The sequence below is a fragment of the Molossus molossus genome, unplaced genomic scaffold, assembly GCF_014108415.1.
Source record: "Molossus molossus isolate mMolMol1 unplaced genomic scaffold, mMolMol1.p scaffold_m16_p_12, whole genome shotgun sequence".
NCBI lineage: Eukaryota > Metazoa > Chordata > Mammalia > Chiroptera > Molossidae > Molossus > Molossus molossus.
Window position 1 is genome coordinate 99,346,294 of NW_023425347.1, and position 22,389 is coordinate 99,368,682.

The following is a 22,389-nucleotide window of genomic DNA, read 5'->3' on the forward strand; positions in this document are numbered from 1 at the left end:
ACCATGCTGGTCCAAGTCACCACCATCCTTCACCTATTCCACAGCCAAGAACTGCTCCATTCCTCTTCCCCACTCTCATTGGTCTCTTGTCCCCCTCAAAGATTAGTACATTTTTAAAAACACAAATCTGATCACTCTCCAAAACTCTTCATGCTTTCTCTCTGCTCCTAAGACAAAAATCAAGCTCCTTAATACCACCTACAAGTGCTAAATATGGTCTGGCCCGGCCCATCTCACCACCCCCTTCTCCCTCCACTCTTCCCCTCTGTTCTGTGTTCTTGAGCCACACTGGTCTTACAGTTTCTTGAAGGCACCACATTCTCTGCTACCACAGGGCTTTGGCATGAACTGTTCCCTCTCTGAGAAGTTCTCTCCACCATCCCATCCCTAACCCCCAGCCCCTTTGCCTAGGTAAGCTCTGTTCATCCTTCCGTCTAGTCTCATCTCAGCTCAAGGTCACTTTCTTGAAGAAGCCTTTTCTGACCAGCCTTACCCCCACCTCAGTCTTTAGAGCCACCCCACCCCCCTTTTTAATCCTCACTCGAGGATATTATTCCACTGATTTTTTTTTTTTTTTTTAGATAAAGTGGGAGGTAGAGAGAAAAACATCCATGTGAGAAAAGACATATTGACTGGTTGCCTCCCACATGGCCCCGACTGGGGCCAGGGACAGAACCTGCAACTGAGGTACGTGCCCTTGACTGGGAATTGAACCCGAGACTCTCTGGTTCTTGGGCCAACACTCTAACCACTGAGAGACCAGCCAGGGCAAGCCCTTTAAAAACAAACAAACAAACAAACAAACAACACATGTTTTTATTGTTTTTTAGGGAGAGAAAGATAGAAACATCGATGGGCTGTCTTCTGCACGCCCCCTACTGGGGATGGAGCCTGCAACCCGAGCATGTGCCCTGTCCGGGAATCTAACCAGGACTTCTCAGTCATGGGGCCACGCACAACTGAGCCCCACTTTCAGGCTTTAGAGCCCTTTTATAGCTATAAATTCATCAATATGTTTATTTGACTAAAGTCTGTTTCCTCCACTAGTCTAGTTGAGGCGGAGGCTATTTTTATTTCTGCACCCTGTTGTACCTACCTCGTCTACTTCCGCAGTTGCTCAGTAAAATAAATGTAAGCATCTGCCAGGAGTCGAGCCCTAACCTCACATCCCAGAATCACCACTGTTTTCAGATCCTGGCAAGTCCTCTCAAACTGTGCGCTCACATATTCACATTTTCCAACATAATAAGTGTTAGCAATAAATGGGGAAAAGGATCTGGGAATGGGGGTCTGGAACCCAAACCCTCCTGTCGGGATCCTTGGTACGCAAGGATGCTCGGAAGGCTTTGCCCATCGTGAGAGGCTATGGAGAGGACCTTTGGATCCTTTTCTCCCTCGGGGATCGAGTCCTAAGATGACTCCCTAGGAATGGATCAACCTGTGGAAGGAGGGGAGGAGCAGGTCGGGAAGGCCCTGCCTGCACCCGGGTGTGGCCCTGCCACCACCCACTTTCCCTCAACTTTAAAAGTGATTTCTGGACTCTCATCCGAGATCATTTCAAAACACAAATCAGTTTCTTGAAAATATGAAGACATGTCCGGGTGACACACCTTAGCCGGTTATCTGCCATTAGACAAAAAGTCCCTGGACTGATCACTGCTGTTTATTACTGTCATTTTAAACCCCAAGGCAAAAATAGACATCCGTGGTCAAGTTCCCTTCCAGTCCAGACTGGACAGACAGAGGAACGGGGGGAGGCCCACCCAGTAAGCGGGACTCAGAAACCCACACCCGAGTTTCAGTTCCGGTGGCGAGTGAAAATTTCGGAAAACCGAAAGGCCGACTTGCGGGGGCAAACCCTGACCACACACCTCAGGTCAGTCTGAGGCAGGGGTCTGGAAGGACCCCCAGGAGGGACAGTCCCTGTCTGAGCCCCCAGGTCTCTGAGAGCCCGGCGACCGCCTGACACGCCTAAGGGCGGCCTGATACCAGAGGCTGCTGTGCCCTCCGGGGCTGGGAAGGACCCGGCAGGGGCAGTGCCCAGGCCTTTGGGCCCATGCACGACTATCCCAGGCCCTCGGAGACCCCCGGTGTCCTCGGAGCCTTCAGACCTCGGCCAGGCCTCATGCTGCCCCAGGGCCGGGGGCCGGGGGCAGGGGGCCGCGGGCTCCACCCCAGCCAGGAGGCCGCGGACTGTCTGAGCCGCTTGGAGCCCACTTTCCGCGGCCCCAGCAGTGGCCTCGCGCAGCGTCGCGATCTCGCGCGCAGCGTCACGATCACGTGTCCTCGCGCTGCTCCCCTGCGCCCCGGAGGCGTTGGTGACACGGCCATGCCTGGGATTCTCTGGGACCCGCAGCAGCCAGGTACTGCGCCCCGCCTCCCGGAGAGCCCCCGGGGGGCCTACTCTCCAGGTGGGGAAGTCGAGGCAGGGTGGACGTGTCTGCGCCCGCCATCACCCCCAGCGCTCGGTTCCCCCCGGCCCAGAGGTGTGCAGGGAAGGCAGTGGAGGATCTGGGCCGAGGGGGTCTTCCGAGCTCCTGGCCTGACTTGCACGCTTCCGACACCGATTTCTGTTTACACCACCGGCACCGTCCCCCGTCCCCAGGAGTGGGTACCCGCCTCCCATTGAAAGTGCATTTTCTTTGGAGAATTTTTATAACTCTGAAATGATTGGAAGCCTCTGGCCTGGCCAAGCTAGTTGGAAATCACTGTATTATGGCTGGCGGGTCCTCCCTTCTGAATAGGGACACCCCCTCACCCGTAAAACACACACACGGACCACTACCCTGTCACCCTCTTCACAGTCCCCCACACAGTGGAGCCTGGTCACAGTTCCCAGCGTGGCTGCTGAGGCGGGGATCTGCCTGACCCCAGGTTTATGTGAAGGTGAAGGAGGGAGAAACGGCTAAACGAACTGGATTTGTGCCTCAGCAAATAAAACAGGGATTATGTCCCCTAGAGACGAAAGTCTGCAGCCTTGTGGGACTTTGCCCTGGGTATTGGCCGCTTGACCCACTACGTCCCAGGGCAGCCGAGCACGTGCCCGCGTGGGGGTCTGACTGTGGCCAGGTCATGCCCAGCCCAGCAGCTGTGACTCACTGTCCTTGCCTTCAGAAAATGGGATTTGAAATATTTACTTCTTTCTTTCTTTCTTTCTTTCTTTCTTTCTTTCTTTCTTTCTTTCTTTCTTTCTTTCTTTCTTTCTTTCTTTCTTTCTTTCTTTCTTTCATTTTATCCTCACCCGAGGACATTTGTCCATTTTTTGTTCAGATAGAATGGGAGGGGGAGAGAGAGAGAAACATTGATGTGAAAGGGACACATCGAGTGGCTGCCACCCGCACGACCAACCAAGGTCGGGGGACAAACTGCAACCGAGGTACATGCCCTTAGCGGGAACTGAACCCAGGTCTCTCCGGACCACAGCCGCGCTCTAACCGCTGAGCCAAACCGGCCAGGGCGTGCTTGTTCAATAGCAGTCAATGCACAGAAAACAACAACTCTAGGCCACTCTGGTTTCTTAAAAAGGAAAGTGAGAAACTCCAAGGAAGTGTTGCACGGCCATTTGGGCAAAGCTGAGTGTCCAGGCAGGGACCGCTTCCTCCTGTCCCGCTGCTGCCCCAGAGTGCTCCACGTGGTGTCGGCTTGGTGGCAGCTGTTGCTTTCTTTCTGTGTGTTCGTGACAGAAATAACCCTCAGTCACTCACCATGAGCCTGCCCAGTGAAGTTTCGCAGTGGGGATCGAAGACTGTCCCATCACCTAGGCGCTGGTGCCCACGCGCTGAGCTAAACCCCAGACATTTAAAAGAAGTGAAAGAATGACAGACCTCTGGGTTCCCGAAAGGGTTATTCTGCCTTAGCCTGGCTGTAAAAATGCTCTTGGCCATTACTTGACTCGGCCAAAGTGCAGCCAGGATGTCTTCTGTCTCCAACCAGCGCACTCGTCACTATGGCTGAAGGGGAGTCAGCAGCACATCTTCCCGGAGCAAGGATGGAGCCACAGGATGAGCTCACGAAGGAAGGGGTGAGTGAACTTCGGGGAAGGGCACTGAGCAGCCCCCGGGGCATCGAGGGGTGACGTCCTGGGAGCTCCGGGTCGGGGAGCGCCGTCTTGGCGGCCTGCCCCCCACGGTTCACCCAGCGGCTAGGCTTTTACTGGGACTAGAGAAAGGAGACATTTAGAGACTTTGAGATGTAGCAGTTCTTTGGGAATCATGCTACTGGAGCAGCCTTTACAAAGACCTGCAGTCAAAGTGAAGAGACTCAGGGGAGTCATTTGTCCCAACTTCCTTCACCGAAGGAATTTGAAGTAAAGAGACTCCAAAACCAGAAACAAACTTCTTAGACATTGCTTCGTGGCAGGTGTCTTTTTATTGTTGCTCTTTGATTTTGGTTTCATACTTTATATATATATATACACACACACACACACACATTCACTGAGGATATTTTTTTCATTGATTTTTAGAGAGAGTGAAAGGGGGAGGGGGGAGAGACATCAATTGGTTGCCTCCTGCACTACCCTAACCAGGGCCAGAGATGGAACCTGCAACCCAGGTATGTGCCCTGGACCAGAATCAAACCCAAGACCCTTCAGTCCTATGCTCTAACCGCTGACCCAAACGGACCAGGGCAGCTTCAGACTTTTTAAATTGACCTTTTCAGCAGATAACATAATTAAGCCAACGTGAATTTAGATGTTGCAAGATTTGAACGTGATTCAAACCTGTAGAAGACATTCCCTGCCTTTTAGGTGATGAGACTTGTTTTATTTTAGAGACAAAGGTTTTTCTGGACCTGCTGTTACACTTTTAGAGTCTCTTGATTGAGGAAAATACATCGAAACAGAAAGAATTCAAATTTATTAACATTTTCCAGAAATTTGTATTTTTTTCATTCCAACAGCATCTGCTTATATTTATGGGCAGAGAGGTACCGATCTGTACAAATTACGATTTATTTGGTCACGTGTGTGAGACCCTTGCCACAGGGAGGTGTGGAACAGACTCTCGCTCATAGAGTAAGAGCAGGTTTAGGAGGTAGAGGTACCTGAAATGAATGTCTGCTCCATCTTATTCTGAATGTGGGGACTTGGGCAAGCTATTTACTGGGCACCCGGATTTTCTCATCTACAAAATGCATATAATAACCATACCATCTCCTAGGGCTGCTGGAACAATCAAATGAGATAATGCATGTAAATTACTGGCACATAGTGAATTCCCCATGGGTGTTCTTACTTTTTGATCATCTATCTCTAAGAGCAAGGCAACTGTTGACATTTGGGCCGGATAATTCCTTGCTAGGGGCTGACCTGTGTGCTGTAGGGCGTTGAGCGACATCCACGGTCTCCCCTTCCTAGCTGCCAATACACATTCACCCCAAGGAATCACTGCTTCAGAGACTACGGAATACCTTCACCTGGATTACCTTGTTTGATTTGCACAGCTAAGAAAGTGCTAGTTAAGTGTTAGCCCCTCTGTTCTATAGAGAAGGGACTGGGAGCCAACTAGAATATAGGGGGTGGGGGATTAGAGGAGTCCCTGATCTGGCCTGTGACCCCTCTTCAAAGAGAAATACACTGCCCAGCTGTGTCCCCAGGGCACTGCAGAAAATGGAAACGCCCCCACGTGGTGGTGCCCGAAAATGAGCAATACATTTTGAAAGGAAATGATTAAAATGATCACATGCAAAAGGTATGGGCTACCTGCCCCCTCCATTCTCCAGGGAAGGAAGCCTGCAGTGCCCAGTGACCAGGGCCCAGCGCCCAGTAGGCTTCCCGTGGGGCCACCTGAGGGTGGACCAGCCTCTTTGGGCACGTGCTGGGCTTCCTAGCAGTCATCAAAACAAAACTGTTGCACTGGTGACTAATTGTAAGAGCCTGCGAATCATTAAGCGAAGCTGAGGGGAGATTTGGGAGTCAGGGAGCAGCGGAGGGGCCAGCAAAGGCTGCAGGGAGCAGGGCTGGGCTGCCAGGGGCTGCTCTGGCAGGGGGCAGGGCCCTGCCCTCTGTCCCCTGGTGGCCGTGCGATCCCGGCCTCACTGGTCTTTGGGTTCCTCATATGTAAAGAGAAAAGAATCTGTCCAGTGCATGTCAAGGATTTTTTGCCAGGGAAGAGACTCTTGGTCTAAAAGGAGAAAATACAATGGATTCGGGGCGGGGTGGGAATGCCAAAGTGCTTTGGAAAATGAAAATGCACATTTTTTGTGTGGCGTGCTCCCGCCCCCAATTAGTTCGGTGCCTTTGAGTAAGCAACTTTCACTCTGGTCCTCCCTGTTAATAATTGATAATGATAGCAAACCCGCGTGTAACACTGATTGCAGGCCAGGTGTGGTTGTAAGCGCTTTATATACGGGGCAGGCAAAGTGGTTTATTGATGACAATAAAAAACTCTGTGCCAAAGTGTGCTTGAGTATACGAGTAGCCCACAAGAACAAGTGACTGACGAAGGCCGGCCATTTGAGCACGCACGAGATTGTACCTCAGTGCACAGTGCCATTGTGACGTTCTTTTGAGTTCATAAAGCTATTGTAATCATCATAACCTGCATGTCTTTTTCTTTCTTTTTTTTTTTATCCTCACCTGAGGACATTTTTGCACTTATCTTCAGATAGAGCGGGAGAGAGGGAGGGAAGAAGAGAAATATCAATGTGAGAGAGACACATCAACTGGTTGCCACCCACACGACCCCAACCAGGGCTGGGGACAAACTACAACCGAGGTACATGCCCTTAACAGGAACCGAACCCAGGTCTCTCCAGTCCGCGGGCTGACGTTCTAACCGCTGAGCCAAACCGGCCAGGGCCCTGCATGCCTTTTTCCATACAAACAACTATAACCCTACTTTTGCTCACCCCTGTATATGAACCCGTTTATTCTTCACATCAGTCCTGTAAGAAAGGTAGTGTCATTGTCCCCATTTTACAGGTAAAGGAACCAAGACACAGAGAAGTTCCGTAGCTGGCCCAGGGCCACACAGCCAGCAGCAGGAGAGCCCCCGCGGCCACAAGACAAGGCACCGCCAGCTCGCTCCCCTCTCCGTGTAGACCCCAGTGTCTGTAAACTTTTGGTTCCATCACGGGCTAAAGTGACTTACGGTGTTGATAAAACTCACCCTTCCAGGCATAGTGGCATTCTGCCCGGAGAGTCCTTACGCCGAGGTGTCCGTGACGGTGGACACGGAGTGTGGAGGGGGCTGACGGTGCCAGGGCCTCCCTCCCCGCGTCCCGAGCCAGAGTCAGAGGGCCGGCCCTGCGAACGGTTATCTCGCTGGTCCCGTTTCTGGGCATTGTGGAAGCAGGAAGCCAGCTGCACATGGGCATGAGGGATGTGCTTCCTGGTTTCTCCAGAATCCAAAAGTGAAGGAAAAAGAAAAAAGATGCCCGACCAGCTGAGCCCTGCCGACCAGGGCTTCCCTCTGGTTTGGGGGAGCTGGTGTGGAGGCGGCGCTGGAGGGCATTTGCGGGTCTGAATACGCAGACACAGAAGCCATTCAGACATGAGATGGGGTGTTGGAGTAGGCCCCCCAGTGTCTCTGACCCAGGGGTTCTCAATGGGAGGCAATTCCCCGCCCACCAGGGGCAGGTGGACATTTAGCAATGTCTGGAGACATTTGGGTTGTCAAGGGTGGGGCAGGGGTACCCCCACAATGCATGCAGGACAGCGGCCCCTCACAAAGGATCATCAGGCCCTCAGTGCCACACTGAGAAAGCCCGTCCTAACCCCAGGTAGGTGGAGGGCAGGTTTCCGGAGAGGGAGCCAATGAAACAACACAGACCTTCCGGTTCCATTTGTCTTCCGACAAGACAGTGAAGTCAGTGGGGACCCCTCTGCCTGCTGACCTAAGCCTGACCTCTCCTCCCGCAGAGGCTGACGCTGGTGCTTGCCCTGGCCACGTTCATAGCTGCCTTTGGGTCGTCCTTCCAGTATGGGTACAATGTGGCCGTTATTAACTCCCCTGACGAGGTAGGTCACTGTCACTGTGGCGAAGAGACTGGGCCCCCAGGAAACAGGGAGGTGGGTTTGGAGCAGCCCAGTCCCCAAGGGGTGGCCGCCCGGGTGGACTGCACACCTGTGGGGGGCACCCTATGGGTCCTCGAGCAAAGGGACGCAGCAGAGGCCCTAGGGGATGGGCAGGCACAGGGCCATGGGGATGCACCAGGCCCCAGGCCTGGCTGGACGCGTGGTGGGCTGGCCTCCGCTCTTCTGCAGCCTCGCAGTCTGTGGAAGAGTCCGGAGCCGCAGGGGGCGCCCAACAGGTGGGAAGACGCGTCAGGCCTTCCTGGTGTTGGAAAGATCCTGGCAGTTTGCCTGCCGGAGGCCTCGCGGCCCTCCCCGGGGGCCCTGCTAATTGCAGTTAATACAGTTTTCTCCTGACTCCCACCTCTCCACCAAGCAATGTTGACATCTGTGTGGCCAGGCTGTCCCATTGTCGGCCCAATGACTTACGGTGCTCTTTCTGCAAAACCAGGTCAAATAACTTCGGTGTTCTGTTGCTTTGTTCTCCAGCTCATGAAAGAATTTTATAACGAGACCTACTATGATAGGACCAGTGACTACTTGAGCGACTTTTCCTTGACTCTGCTGTGGGCTATTTCTGTGTCCATGTTCCCGTTTGGAGGCCTCATCGGATCCCTCATGGTCGGTGTCTTGGTGAATAAATTTGGCCGGTAAGGGAAAGGGAATTTTCAACTCTGCAAAACTCATGGACCCCGTCGGAGTGGAAAACCCAGGCCTGAAACTGAGATCCTTATTGTGAGACTAGGCAATACCACTGAGATGATCTTTGTTTTCTTTTTCTTTTTTTTCAATCCTCACCCGAGGATATTTTTTAAAATTTATCTTCAGATAGAGCGGGAGGGAGGGACTGAGGGAGGGAGAGAGGGGGAGAGAGAGAGAGAAACATCTGTGTGAGAGGGACACATCAACTGGTTACCTTCTACACGACCCTGACCAGGGCTGGGGACTGAACCGAAACCGAGGCACATGCCCTGGCTGGAATCAAACCCACAACTCATTGGTCCAAGGGCCGACGCTCTAATGGCTGAGCCAAGGTGGCCAGGGCTGCGCTCTGTTTTCTAACGTGGTCTTAAGACCAAACACTGACCAAGTACTAGGGGACCCAGGCAAAGTCTTTGGGCTAGAAGTGAGGGGGCTGGTGTCAGGCTCTGAGGTGGACACAGAAAGAACAGAGTACCTCAAGATCAGGCTTCATCCCCACGATCTCTGCTCTCTCACCTGGAGGTCTTTCATGTTGTTTATACCAAAACCAAAGCCAAGTTCTCACTTCTGTTTTTGCCTTTGGAAGAGTCAAACACCAGATGACGTGGCCAAGAGGTCAGTCCTAAGGTCAATCATAGCATAGTGTTCTTGAACTTTACCTTCTAAACAAACACAAACTAACTTCTTTCTTTCTTTCTTTCTTTCTTTCTTTCTTTCTTTCTTTCTTTCTTTCTTTAACTTTTCTATTGAATTTATTGGGTTGACATTGGTTAATAAAAGTATATAGGTTTCAGGTGTATAATTCTATAATACATCATCTGTATATTGTATTGTGTGTTCACCACCCCAAATCAAGTCTCCTTCCATCACCATGTATTCCTCCTTTACCTTCTTCTACCTCCAGCCCCCCCCCTTCTTTGCTCTTTAACCTTGAGACCAAGTAATATGGAAACTTTAGCCCGAATTAAATTCCCGCGAAACTCTGAAACGGCTGAGATTGTCCGGCACTCTCCTGAGGCCGTGTGGTCGCGGGTCGGCTCTCCCTGTGAGTGTGGTGGGCATCAAGGGCAGGGCTTATATCTTTGACCCTAATTCTAGGAGCATTGGACATTCTGTATTTGACTCCGAAAAAGGTCCTTATTCACCCCAGTCCCCCGTAGAGATTGCATGGGCACGATAAACAGCATTTAAGAGCTTCTCCCTGCCCTGTCCAGTTTGGCTCAGCGGTTAGAGTGTCGGCCTGCAGACCAATGAGTCACGGGTTCAATTCCGGTCGAGGGCATGTACCTCAGTTGTGGTTCATGCTCAGTCCTGGTCGGGTCGTGTGACACAGAGACAGTTGATGTGGCTCTATCACATTGATGTTTCTCTCTGTCTCTCTCCCTCTCTCCCACTCCATCTGATGATAAATAGAAAAATATCCTTGGGTGAGGAATATAAAAAGAAGCTTCTCCACTCTACCTGTGCCGTCACGGATGAGCAGGGGGGCTGGGTGGGGTCAGTTCCCCTTCTCAGCCACAGAGCTAGTTAGCTCAGGAGTCAAGGCCAGAACCCAGACCTGGTTCCTTCTCCAGCATTTTCAGAGTCTGCGAAGAGGAACGCATAGCCTCTGGTTTGGGATTTAGATCCTAAGGTCTTCCTGGGAGGTTGGTCTTGACTCACGGTCTTCCCAATGGGCCCCCCGGGAGCAGGATGTCAGTCCAGTCCGTCGGGTCTGCAGGACCCTTCTCCTTGAGTGAAGGCCTGCAGGTTGGTCCACAGATGGGCTGACAGTGGCTTGTTCACCTGTGTGCTTGGGGATGTGCTAAATGCTATTTAATTGTTCATGGTTTCTTAACGATTGATAGGTGTACTTTAAATAAGAGTAGCAACTAACATGTTTTGATGGGTTCCTATGTGCCAGGCTCTATCCTGAGAGCTTTTAGGGTTATGAATCCCTCTAATCCTTACAAAAGCCCGATCCCCTTTTCAAAGATGGGAAAAGGGGGCACAGAGATGCTGTGACACCCCAAGATTTCACAGCTGGGAGGAAATGTCACTTCCGAGCATGTGCAAGTCACCACCACACTGTCCTCTGTGATCTCAGGCAAACGTCTTCTCAGCCTGTTGCTTTATTTATTTATTTTCAGAGAGAGTAAAAGAAAGGGAAGGGGGGAGGGAGGGAGGGAGAGAGAAATATCAGTGCAAGAGAGACACATCTTTCGGTTGCCTCCCGAAAGACCCCAATGGGGGCCGGGGACAGAACTTGCAGCACAGGTATGCCCTTTGGGCCACAGGCCGACTCTAACCACTGAGCCAAGCTGACCAGGGCAATTGTTGCTTTATTTTTTTAATCATACATATAGTAGTATCTCTCTTATATAAAATTTTTCATTGGCCACATGGTCAACTTGAACTCTAACTTAGAATTTTTGTTTTCTGTGTCTTAATACAGCATTCCCTTTCTGGAGTCATAAGGATAGTATTGTATAATTAAAAAAATAATAATCTAACTGTTTTGTTTTTCCCAGATAGATCTGGAATTTTATTTTGTATACAGTGAGTGGTGAGAGAAAGCTACTTTTTTTGCCCCTGAAACCAGTATAATTTTGTTAACCAGTGTCACCCAATAAATTCTGCAAAAAATAAAATAAAATAAAATAAAGTGACTACTGATAGGAAAGTACAAAAAAAGAAAAAAAGAAAGCTAATTGTCTTCCATGTGAAAAGTCACGTATTCTTAAATTTATCTTAGTTATTCATGTTCTTTTACTCTTCTGTGTTCATTTTTAAATTCGTTTATCAAAATTCCTGGAAAAAGATTCTCCTTGGCATTGCCTTGACGTTTGTCATAGGGTTTTAGGAGATATCACCTTTCTCAGCTTACAAAGGTTCTCTCTATTTATAGACTGTTCAGGCTGTTTTCCTAAAAATCATAATAGATATCAAACTTTATTGACTTCTTTTGCAGCTTTAATTGATAATCTCCTATTTCCCCCAGTGTACGCTTTAATAATGTGTTTTTCACATTGAAATATCTTATATATGTGGTAGAATTCGATCTGCTGATATTTCATTGAGGGTGTTTGCATCTGTCATGATAAGTGAGGTTGGCCCAGTCTTTTTTTTTCTTCTTCTAATGCTCTTACCCAGATTGGGTTTGTGTGTTTTTTATCCTCACCCGAGGACAGTTTTTGATATTTTGTTCAGATAGAGTGGGAGGGAGAAAGAGAGAGAGAGAAACATCGACATGAAAGGGACACGTTGAGTGGTTGCCACCCGCACGACCCAACCAGGACTGGGGACAAATTGCAACCAAGGTACGTGCCCTTAGCGGAAACCGAACCCGGGTCTCTCTGGACCGCAGGCTGATGCTCTAACCGCTGAGCCAAACCGGCCAGGGCCACATTGGGTTTTAAGGTGACACCAAAATAATGTCAGTTTATGATGGCAAAAACCTTGTACCGTATCCCTGGGTACTGGATCCTGGATCTTGTCACTAAGAACACACTCGGTGAACATTGTTAAACGAATGAGTGAATCCTTAGACCAAAGTGGTTGTTCTGTGTGTGTGTGTGTGTTTAATTTATTGATTTCAGAGAGAGGGAAGAAGGGAGAGAGAGAGAGCAACACTGATTTGTTGTTCCACTCATTTATGCATTCATTGGTTGCTGCTTTTATGGGGAATGAACTCGCAACCTTGGTGTATCGGGACGATGCTCTGACCGACTGAGCTGGCCAGCCAGCACCCAAACTGGTTGACGTTTTGTCCTCTGCAGGAAAGGGACCTTGCTTCTGAACAACATCTTCTCCATTGTGCCCGCGATCTTAATGGGGTACAGCAAGGTTGCCAGGTCATTTGAGATGATCATTTTGTCCAGACTGTTGGTGGGCATATGCGCAGGTAAGCAAGGCTACACCGCGTCACCGTGCTGTGACTGGGAGCAGTCACCAGGAGGGTCCACATCAATCTGGGGTCGACACTAACTGCTGAGCCAAACTGGCCAGGGCATACATTTTGTTTTTTAAATAGAGTCGACTGTGGTCCAGCGGGTGTGGCTCAGTGGTTGAGCATCATCCCAGGCACCAAGAGGTCACCAGTTCGATTCCCGGTCAGGACACATGCCCAGGTTGTGGGCCCGATCCCCAGTGGGGAGCATGCAGGAGGTGGCCAATCGATGTTCTCTCTCATTGATGTTTCTACCTCTCTCTCCTTCTCTCTTCCTCTCTCTCTAAAAATAAAAAAAATAAAAATAGATGATGGCTAAAAGTTGTCAGCAGTGATCAGGCACAGTCCCTGTCCTGTTGACCAGCCAACAATTCAGAGTCAGGTCTGACAGATAACGGGTCACAGCTCAAAACCCCAACCTTTGCTCTCAAGTCAGCATTAAAGTCAGCAGCTCTCAAACTGTTCGGCCTTAGGATCCCTCCTTTATGCTCTTAAACTTACCGAAAACTCCCAAGAGCTTTGTTCATATGGGCTCTATAGATCAATAGTTGCCATATTAGAAGTTGCTCCCAAGAAAATGTATGCATTCATTTAAAAACAGCAATAATCCCACTCCATGTCTTTGTAAAATAACTGTATTTTCTAAAGCAAAAAAATTGTGTGAGAAAAGTGGGTATGGCTTTACATTTTTGCAAATCTCTTTAACGTCTGGCTTCACAGAGGAAGCCGAGTCTCAAACCCCCATCTGTGTTCTGCCGGTTCCAACACCGCACGGCCTGTCGCCTCCGAGCACCCCGCCGTGTGCTTATGAGAGAACAAAAATGCAAAGAACAGCTCAGGATTGTCCTGAAAATAGTTCTGATCTCAGAGAGCCCTGATGCCAGGAACTCCCTGGGTCCTCAGATCCTACTTGGAGAACAGCCACGGAAGCAGAATCCACGTGTGGCGGATTCATGCCCACACCTCCTGGGAAGTCAGGGGGTGTAACCCCGCTCCCCAGACACTCTGCAAATGTGCAAACAGTCGCTCCGGCCAAGGGGCTGAGAGAGAAATGTGACCTGGACTCAGGTGCTCCCAGCTCACTGGCGGCTCCTAGGCAGCCGCTTGGCAAGGACACTGAGCGCTGTCACTGAAGGGCGTCACCGTTCAGGCCGCTTTCTCTGGCTCTGGTTTCAGCACAGGCTGGGGCTGCCCCCCCCCATCCCCCAGTCATTTTTAAGACCAAATAGAGATTGCGCTCCACCAACATGAAGGGAATCTCATCTCTTCACAAACTGCCCGATGTTTCACTCTTCAGTGTCCACCTCAGTCAAGGTCAGAAGTCCTTGCCATGAGGATGAGGCCACCAGGGTCTGAGTGGTGACCTGGAGCCCTCCCCAGGCTTTGGGGCACTGGGCCTGCGGGGTGCCCTCCCCCCAAGACACCTAAGAGCTGCTCTAAAGACTGTACCTCTTTGCTCCGATAAGCAGAAAGAATCGGAATTAATGAACGGCGGTGTCTCTTCAATACTAAGCAGCGATGTCCTTGGGGAGAGGTGCGAAGCTTGGAAACGTGGTCTTCAGTTCCCACCTAGCTCAGCGTCACCACGTACCGTCAGACCCCCATCGCCTGAGCAGCCGCACAGCGCGCGGCCTGGCAACAGCCCACCCGACCCGCTGACAGGCCCAGCCTTTCGCTGGGCTTTGAGCAGAATTAAGTGGGATAACAAATGTGCCAAACTCCAGAGCCCGTTGGGCAAAACATAAATCCCACACAGCAGTGATTCCACAGATGTTCTTAATGCTTATTGGTCAATATAGCCTCAGTGTCTGTGGAGGGATGTGGATTGGTGCATCACGTAACAGACTGTCTCCGAAGGTGAAGCTGGTGGGGCAGGCGACTTGATCTCTCATTAACAGATTCCCCGCAAGGGGCAAGAGGGGAGAGAGTGTCTGGACCACCCTGGGCTTCTCTTCTCCGAGACCAAACCAGTTAGGGGGAAGCCTGAAGCCAGGCTGGCTTGTGTCCCCCGCTGACACCCGTCAGGAAACCAAGGCACCTGTCCATGACCTCCTGTGCTCAGACTGTGTTCTCCTTCCTCAACGTTTAAAGGACCTAGAATTAAAAGAGGTGTTTGCTTACTTCGGCAGTTTTTGTTTTTTTAATCCTCACCTGAGGATATGTTTCTATTGATTTTTAGAGAGAGCAAGAGAGAGAAACATCGATGTGAGAGAGACACATCGATCGGTTGCCTCCCGCACACACCCTGACCAGGGATCGAACCTGCAACTTTTTGGTGTACGGAACAGCGTTCCAACTAACTGAGCCACCCGGCCAGAGGATGTCGGCAGGTTTGAGAAAGTTGCAGCCCAACTGATGTGACCACTGAGTGAGAATAAATGTACTTGAAGTGACAGCCTGCCCCCCCCACCGACTCTTTCCTGATCCTGTTTTTGTTTCAACCTCCTCCCAGGTCTGTCTTCCAACGTTGTTCCTATGTACTTAGGGGAGATGGCCCCCAAGAACCTGAGGGGGGCTCTGGGGGTGGTGCCCCAGCTCTTCATCACCGTGGGCATCCTCGTGGCCCAGATCTTAGGCCTTCAGAACATCCTCGCAAACAAGGAAGGTAGGCTCAGACGCCTCCGGGCCCCGGCCCTCCCTCCGCTCGCTGCTCGTGTCTGTGAGCTGGTCTTTTCTCTCTCATGGGCTGGCTGTCCTTCTGGGCCCCAACACTGCCCTGGCCCCTCAGTTGGTGGTGATAGAGTGGCTGGCTGTCCTTCTGGGCCCCAACACTGCCCTGACCCCTCAGTTGGTGGTGATAGAGTGGCTGGCTGTCCTTCTGGGCCCCAACACTGCCCTGACCCCTCAGTTGGTGGTGATAGAGTGGCTGGCTGTCCTTCTGGGCCCCAACACTGCCCTGACCCCTTAGTTGGTGGTGACAGAGTGGCTGGCTGTCCTTCTGGGCCCCAACACTGCCCTGACCCCTCAGTTGGTGGTGACAGAGTGGCTGGCATTTTCTAGTCTCTCTCAGGACATGAGTGAGGTGGCTTTCAGTGAGCAGGAAGCGCTGTTGTCTGACTTTCCCTTGGCCTGATGGTGGCTGTCCATACAGGGCCTGGGGCACGGTCCCGATGGCACCCGCCTGCCAGGCTCCATGCCTGTGGCTTCCAGGCGGCTGTGCATTACCCATTCCCCAGACCAGGCCCCTGTGGGTGAGGTGGGGAGTCCTGGGCCACCCAGACCCTCACACCGGAGCCACACAGCCCACCCTGAGAGTCCGGTGCCTGGCGCATAGTAGGTGCACAGTAACTCCTAACTCGTTGTTTTTGAGTGACCTCCTCTTCCTTTGTCTTGGGTCTCGAACCTCTGAAAGGGATATCACCATCAATAACACCAGTCGAAATGTATAAAGTGCTTGTTGTGGGCCGGGCACCAGGTCTTCCATATCGATCCATTTAACCCTCCAGGCAGGCCGGCGAAGCACATGTTGTTGTTGTTGTGCCCATCCTACAGGTGCGGAAACTCAGGCATAGTAAGGTTATGACATGTTCAAGGCCTCGTTCGGGCACAGACTCAGGCAGCTCAGGCCTAGGCCACGTCTGACCTCCACTCTTCCCACCTTCCAGCCCCGCTTGGAGAGCGCGGGACCAGGAGGGGACTGGGGTCCTCTCTCCTGCCGATCGCATGGAAAGAGCAAGCAGAGCCCAGAGCGGTGGCAGGGCCTGGCGTCTCTGAAGTGCTCTGTGGGTGTGGGAGGGTGTGGTCCCACCAGGGAGGGGCCTCAGAGAGGGCCTGCCCTTGAGGGGAGCGGGACTGGCTTCCAGACACGGGCGGAGCGTGTGAGCGTGTGAAAGTGCTTTTCGCATCCTGGGAACTGCGTTTTGTCCCCCCGTCCTCCCTGAGACACTGACCAGCGGTGCCCTTCCTGCAGGCAGGTGTGTGCAGGGCAGGGCCTGGCCTCACTCATCTTTGACTCCCCAGCACAATTCCTGGCACATAACAGGTGCTCAGGGAACAAGGGAGGGAGGGAGGGAGGCGAGACGAGAACAGCGTCAGGAAGGACGCGGCGGTCACAGTGCAGACACTGCAAACTCGGCATCCGAGCTGGACAGTTCAAAGTCTCCCAGAAGAGTTTCAGTGCGGGGGTGAGTGGGGGTGGGGACCAGAGGCAGAGGGCGGTGGCCCGAGTGGGCCGCGGGTGCGCACGAGGCTGTGCAGGGTGACGGAGCAGCACCCAGGCGGAGTGGCTCCTGGCTCAGAGCTGAGGTCGGGAAGGAGGTCCAGCCCGTGTGGGCGGGCACGGTTGAACCTGACACTGCACAGCTCTCATTGTCTTTTTTTTAATTTATTTTTTTATCCTCACCCGAGGACATTTTTCCATTTTTTGTTCAGGTAGAGTGGGGAGGGAGAGAGAGGAACAGAGAGAGAGAGAGAAACATCGACGTGAAGGGACACATCGAGTGGCTGCCACCCGCACAACCGACCAGGGCCGGGGACAAACTGCAACCGAGGTACATGCCCTTAGTGGGAACCGAACCCGGGTCTCTCCGGACCGTAGGCCGACGCTCTAACCGCTGAGCCAAACCGGCCAGGGCAGCTCTCATTGTCTTGGTGGCCGCGAGCGATGGGGCGGTGGGATGGGGCGAGGTTCAGGGAGTGACACATGACTTGGAAACGACGTCTAAACGAGGGTGTTCTTCAGGTGTTTCCCTCCCATTTCAGTGGTTGGCATCTATTTAATAAGCGGCAAATCACTGGTCGTCAGGTGATCCTCAGGTGGTCCTCACCTTCAGTTCGATGAAAAGTCTGCATAGCATGTGGTTTAGGGTGCCCAGGGTCCCACGTGCCTGGGTTCACGTCTCAGATCTGCCACTAAATAACTGATCCTGGGCCAGGGACCGACACCCTCCAGGTCTCTCAGGGTTCACACGTGTGAAAGGGGGCTGGTCCCGGCACCTGCCTCGTGACGTTGCTGGGACGAAGCGAGTTAACACAAGAGCCGGGTGTGCAGCGCACAGACGTCTCGGTCAGCTCGCTGCAAGCCCAGGAGAAATGGGGTGAGCCGGGGCATCGACCGCCCCTAGAAGCAGCCCGAACTCCTCTCACGCACTGCGCCGTCCCTGCGCGGTGAAGGAGGAAGCATGTATAAAACATAAAGGTGCATTTGGTCCAACAGAAATCAAACACCCAGGTGACCGCCACCCGGGGCCAGAACTAGAACCCCACCAGCCCCCCGGAAGCCCGCTGTGTGCCCTCGGCTGTGGCCTTCCCACCCCAAAAGGAGCCAATGAGTTGATATTAATGATCACCCCAGCCTTGCTTCACCATCTTTTGCCAAGATAAAGCGGATTTTCCGTCCCGGGCTTCCTGCCACAGGGGCTCCTTGTCTCGCTCTCAGTATCGAATCCACTTTTCTCGTCCCCACACCACCCCAGGGGGCATGTGCATTGCTCCCGGGTTTCATTCTGCCGTCGGCTGCTCTGACCTTTCTGGCTGCGTGCCCTGGTGGCCCGGGCACACACCCGAGCAGGTCTGCCGGGTCAGCGCCCGTGAGGGCGGCCAGCATCAGCCGTTCCTGCCAGCCTGTCTACATTCTCACCAGCATTTGGTGGTGTCAGAGTTTTTATTTTGTCCACCTGCTAGGTGGACACTAGGTGTTCATCGCTGTGCATTTTGTAAGTATTTACAGAGTGTTTGTTAAGCATCATCCTAGGTGCTGGGGACACAGGGATGAGCAAGATAAAGGCCCCGTCCCCGCGGAGCCTGTGTCCCGGTTCCGAAGGGAACTGGCCAGGGCGACAGGACTCAGTAGCCGGCTGGGGGCTGGAGGGGGCGGGAGTCTTGGCTCGGGGGCCTCTCTGGCACGTAGTATTGGATCCGGCTCTCACAGAGACGCTGGTTCCTTGCAGGCTGGCCGATCCTCCTTGGGGTGACTGGGATCCCCGCAGGTCTGCAGCTTCTGCTGCTGCCCTTCTTCCCCGAGAGCCCCAGGTACTTGCTGGTTCAGAAGAAAGACGAAGAAGCCGCCAGGAAGGGTGAGGCCCTCCCGTGGGGGGAGGGACAGGGCTGCAGCACCTTCACTCGGCGAAGCTGTGGTTCACCCCAGACGGTCCCCTGGTCCCCTCCCTTAGCGCTGAGGAGACTGCGCGGCTGGGAGGACGTGGAGGCTGAGATGGAGGAGATTCGGCTGGAGAACGAGGCGGAGAAGGCTGCTGGCTTCATCTCCGTGGTGAAGCTGTTCAAGATGAGGTCCCTGCGGTGGCAGCTCATCTCCATCATCATCCTCATGGGCGGCCAGCAGCTGTCGGGAGTGAACGCGGTAGGGGGCGCCCAGGGCGGGGGCAGCGGGCAGCGGGCAGCGGGCAGCGGCCGGGCTGCGGCCGGGCCAGCCCACCAGCCCCGGGTTGCCTTCCAGATCTACTACTACGCAGGCCAGATCTACCGGAACGCTGGGGTGGGAGCCAGCGACGTCCAGTATGTGACGGCGGGCACCGGGGCTGTCAACATGGTGATAACCATGTTAGCTGTGAGTGTCCCGGGGAGCTGGGTCCCAGCAGCTGCCAAGGATGGAGGGCATCTCGAGAGTGGGGGTCCTGCCCCTCAGTCCCTCCACGGGTAGCCTCTGGGCTCTGGCAGGTGACAGCCGGTCTCTCGTGGGAGGTAACCCTGGCTCTTCACGATGGAGACAAGCCTCCCCCGGTCCCAAAGCTCCCCTGGGTGAGGTGGCGCTCTGACCTCTTGGAAACCACTGCCTGTGCCAGGGCCACCACATGCAGGAGCAAAGGGGCCCCTGGACTGGGCAGTGCTGTGGCCCGCTGGCCATTCGGGGGCACACCCTTGGGGGCACACCACGCCTGGGCTCTCCTCACAGATGCCCTTCAGAGGGGGTGTGCGGGGCGGGCAAGGAGCTTCCTGCGAAGGCAGCACTGGGCAGGGGTGTCCGGCGGGGCTTGGGGCTCCTGAGCCCCCCTGCTTTTCCTGGCCCCTCCCCCCAGGTGTTCGTGGTGGAGCTCTTGGGGCGGAGAGTCCTGCTCCTCCTGGGCTTCTCCATCTGCTGCACCTCCTGCTGCGTGCTGACCACCGCCCTGGCTCTGCAGGTGAGGCGGTGGGGCCTGGCTGGGCATGTGGGCCCCCACCCCCGTAGCCCACAGCCCACTTCCTGCCGACTTTCCGATGGCAGCAGGTGGCACTGCCTGTTGAAGGAGGAGCCAGGTGCCATCCTTCCCCAACCCGGGCAGAGCAGCTGGCCCTCTGGGAACCAGGTTCCTGGCATTCCCTGTCCCAGGTTGTCTCTGCCAGGTGTGATCCAACTGTTTCCTCCCCACAGGACACAGTGTCCTGGATGCCGTACCTCAGCATCGCCTGTGTCTTCGCCTACGTCATAGGACATGCCCTTGGGCCCAGTATGTACCCAGAGCTGGTGCTGCGCTTCCCTGGCCCCCTTCCTGCGCCGTCGCCATGGACATGTCCGGCTTGAGCTCCTGGGGGCTCCAGGGACGCCCGTTTCCCTGTTGCCGTGGGGTGTGGGCAGCGTAATTAAGTGAAAACAGTGAAGCAGCCGGTGTAGGCTGAACCACCTGCCCTGTGCGATTAGCGCCGAGAGCCTTACAGATGGTCACGGCCCCTCTTAGGGACATCACGGGATGTGGCTCGCGCTTTTGGCCTTCTCGTACTGTTTCTGCACAGGCCCAGGAGTCCTAGACTCATCACCCCCTCTGGCACCCCGCAGGGGCTCCGGGGCCCTTGCCGGGCTTGCTCCGCCTTGCGCGAGTGGAGCCCCCTCTCCCCGCAGGTCCCATCCCCGCGCTGCTCATCACCGAGATCTTCTTGCAGTCCTCGCGGTCCTCGGCCTTCATGGTGGGCGGCAGCGTCCACTGGCTCTCCAACTTCACCGTGGGTTTGCTCTTCCCCTTCATTCAAGTAAGTGGGTCCCCGGAGGCTCTGGATCCACAAAGTCCTCAAGCCGTAAAGGGAAAACCTCTTCAAGAGTGATAACCTGGCCCCCTCCCCCCCCCACACAGAAGGGCCTTGAAGCTTACAGCTTCATCATCTTTGCTGCGATTTGTCTGCTCACCACCATCTACGTATTCCTGGCTGTGCCCGAGACCAAGGCCAAGACGTTCATGGAGATCAATCAGATTTTCGCCAAGATGAACAAGATGTCAGAGGTGTACCCAGAAAAGGAGGAACTGAAGGAGCTCCCGCCCTCCACCTTGGAGCAGTAACTCAAGCCGGGGGTGTGTGTTCAGTGGGTCTGTGTGGAGCTCCCTTCTAGGGATTTTTTCTGACTAGTAGTTGTCTGTAAATATCCGGAACTCGGACAAGTCCAGTGTGGAACACAGGTCCCACTGGGGCTGCCCAGAGGGCTTCTGTGCAGGGTTAAAGCCAGGCTGTCTCTCTCCAGACTGGCCCAGCACCAGCCCCGAGTCACAGCGAGCAGCCGTCCCTCGACCATGGCTGGGTCAGCCATTGTGGGGCTGCTGTAACCCTCGCTCTTATACCAAAAAGCATTACTATGGGAGAGGGGAGACAGAAGGAATCAAATTTGGCCAGAGAAACATCTTCTCCAATCCCCTGGGTCTTCTGGGGGCCACGGGCACGTGCTCAGGGCAGAATCATTCTCTCGTCTGATCTGTCCCCAGAATCACCACTCTTGAAAAGTGTGAGGTCACAATTCATAGTGTCTAGGAAGTTGGGGAACAGGTCTCTGTGGAGACTTTAACCAAGTGAGGGATTATTAACCCTAAATTTTATTGTTAGAGGACAATGAAATTGTCTCTGTATACTCAATAAAACAAATATAATCGCTGATCACCAAGATGTGCTTCTTTTCCGTGAGCAGGTGAGTGGGGGTATTCCTTGCTGCGTCAAGCAGCCTGGCTGCACTGGAGTGTCAGCCCCTTGAGGACACGGCTTTGGCCGGGTTTGTTTATCCCAGAATCCCCACTGCCTAGAGCAGGCATGGAGAAAGCACTCAGTGATATTTTCTGAAAGAAGGGGAGAAGAGAGGGACGATTTTTTAAATGTGAGATCGGGGAAGCTTTTGCTCGTCCTAAAGGTGACACAGGGAGGGAGGGAGTGAGGAGGGAATGCAGTCCCCCAATACTGCAGAGCTAGAGGCTTTGCAGAGAGACCTGTGTGTGTCTGAAGAGGGTGTGTGCAAGAAGGTGGAGAAAACTTTGAGGGGTGGGACAGGAAAGTGGAGGGAACACCTGCTGAGTAGAAAATACGGTATTAGTGGAGGCAATGGCTCAGGACCAGGTGGGACAGAGGTGGGATTGGGAACAGCTTTTGGGGGAGTAGAATGATTAATTATATAACGTATAAGAGTGCTGAGGGCACAGATGAAGTAAATAGCACAATGCTGGGATTGAACCGTCCTTGACCTTCTGCAGGAGGGATCTTCAGTGTAGTCTCTGAGGAGCGGTAAGGCTGGAAAGTCAGAAGTCAAGGGACTGTGGCATCATTCATTCAGCTCACGTTATCTACACCTCGTACACAGGAAGGCTGTGGAGTCCATGACTCTGGAGGTCTGCTCTGTGGGGTCAACCTCGGTTCTGCCTCTTAGTAATTGCTTAACTTGGCTTCAACCCTTCTGTACCTTCTGGCTTTTTTGTACCTCAGTTTCCTCTTCTGTTAAATGGAAGGAATAATAAATGTCTCACATGGTTGGTTAGGAGAATTAGATACTGTGTTTATAGTGTTTAGATCAGTGCCTGGTGTGTAGTTATTTCTAAGTGCTTGGGAATGAGCTTTGATCTTG

The 22,389-nt window shown here is 53.2% G+C and overlaps 1 protein-coding gene across 1 annotated transcript; it reads left to right on the plus strand.

Annotated features, from left to right (window-relative positions):
- Nucleotides 1–3,966: 3,966 nt before the first annotated feature.
- SLC2A5 (solute carrier family 2 member 5) lies at nucleotides 3,967–20,851 on the plus strand. The gene is made up of 12 exons (XM_036256762.1): nucleotides 3,967–4,021; nucleotides 7,865–7,963; nucleotides 8,507–8,667; nucleotides 12,478–12,602; nucleotides 15,100–15,252; nucleotides 18,536–18,661; nucleotides 18,758–18,945; nucleotides 19,042–19,152; nucleotides 19,622–19,723; nucleotides 19,954–20,029; nucleotides 20,419–20,546; nucleotides 20,648–20,851. Exons 1-12 carry the CDS (start codon nucleotides 3,989–3,991, stop codon nucleotides 20,849–20,851), a joined length of 1,506 nt encoding a protein of 501 aa, XP_036112655.1. The 5' UTR covers nucleotides 3,967–3,988.
- The last annotated feature ends 1,538 nt before the right edge of the window (nucleotides 20,852–22,389 follow it).

What these genes read in the sequence shown, in the direction of transcription:
- SLC2A5 (XM_036256762.1), top strand. Translation starts at nt 3,989, where the DNA reads ATGGAGCCACAGGATGAGCTCACGAAGGAAGGG. An exon ending in TTATTAACTCCCCTGACGAG is followed by an intron (nt 7,964 to 8,506) that starts GTAGGTCACTGT and finishes TTTGTTCTCCAG; the next exon opens with CTCATGAAAGAATTTTATAA. An exon ending in CCACCGCCCTGGCTCTGCAG is followed by an intron (nt 19,724 to 19,953) that starts GTGAGGCGGTGG and finishes TCCTCCCCACAG; the next exon opens with GACACAGTGTCCTGGATGCC.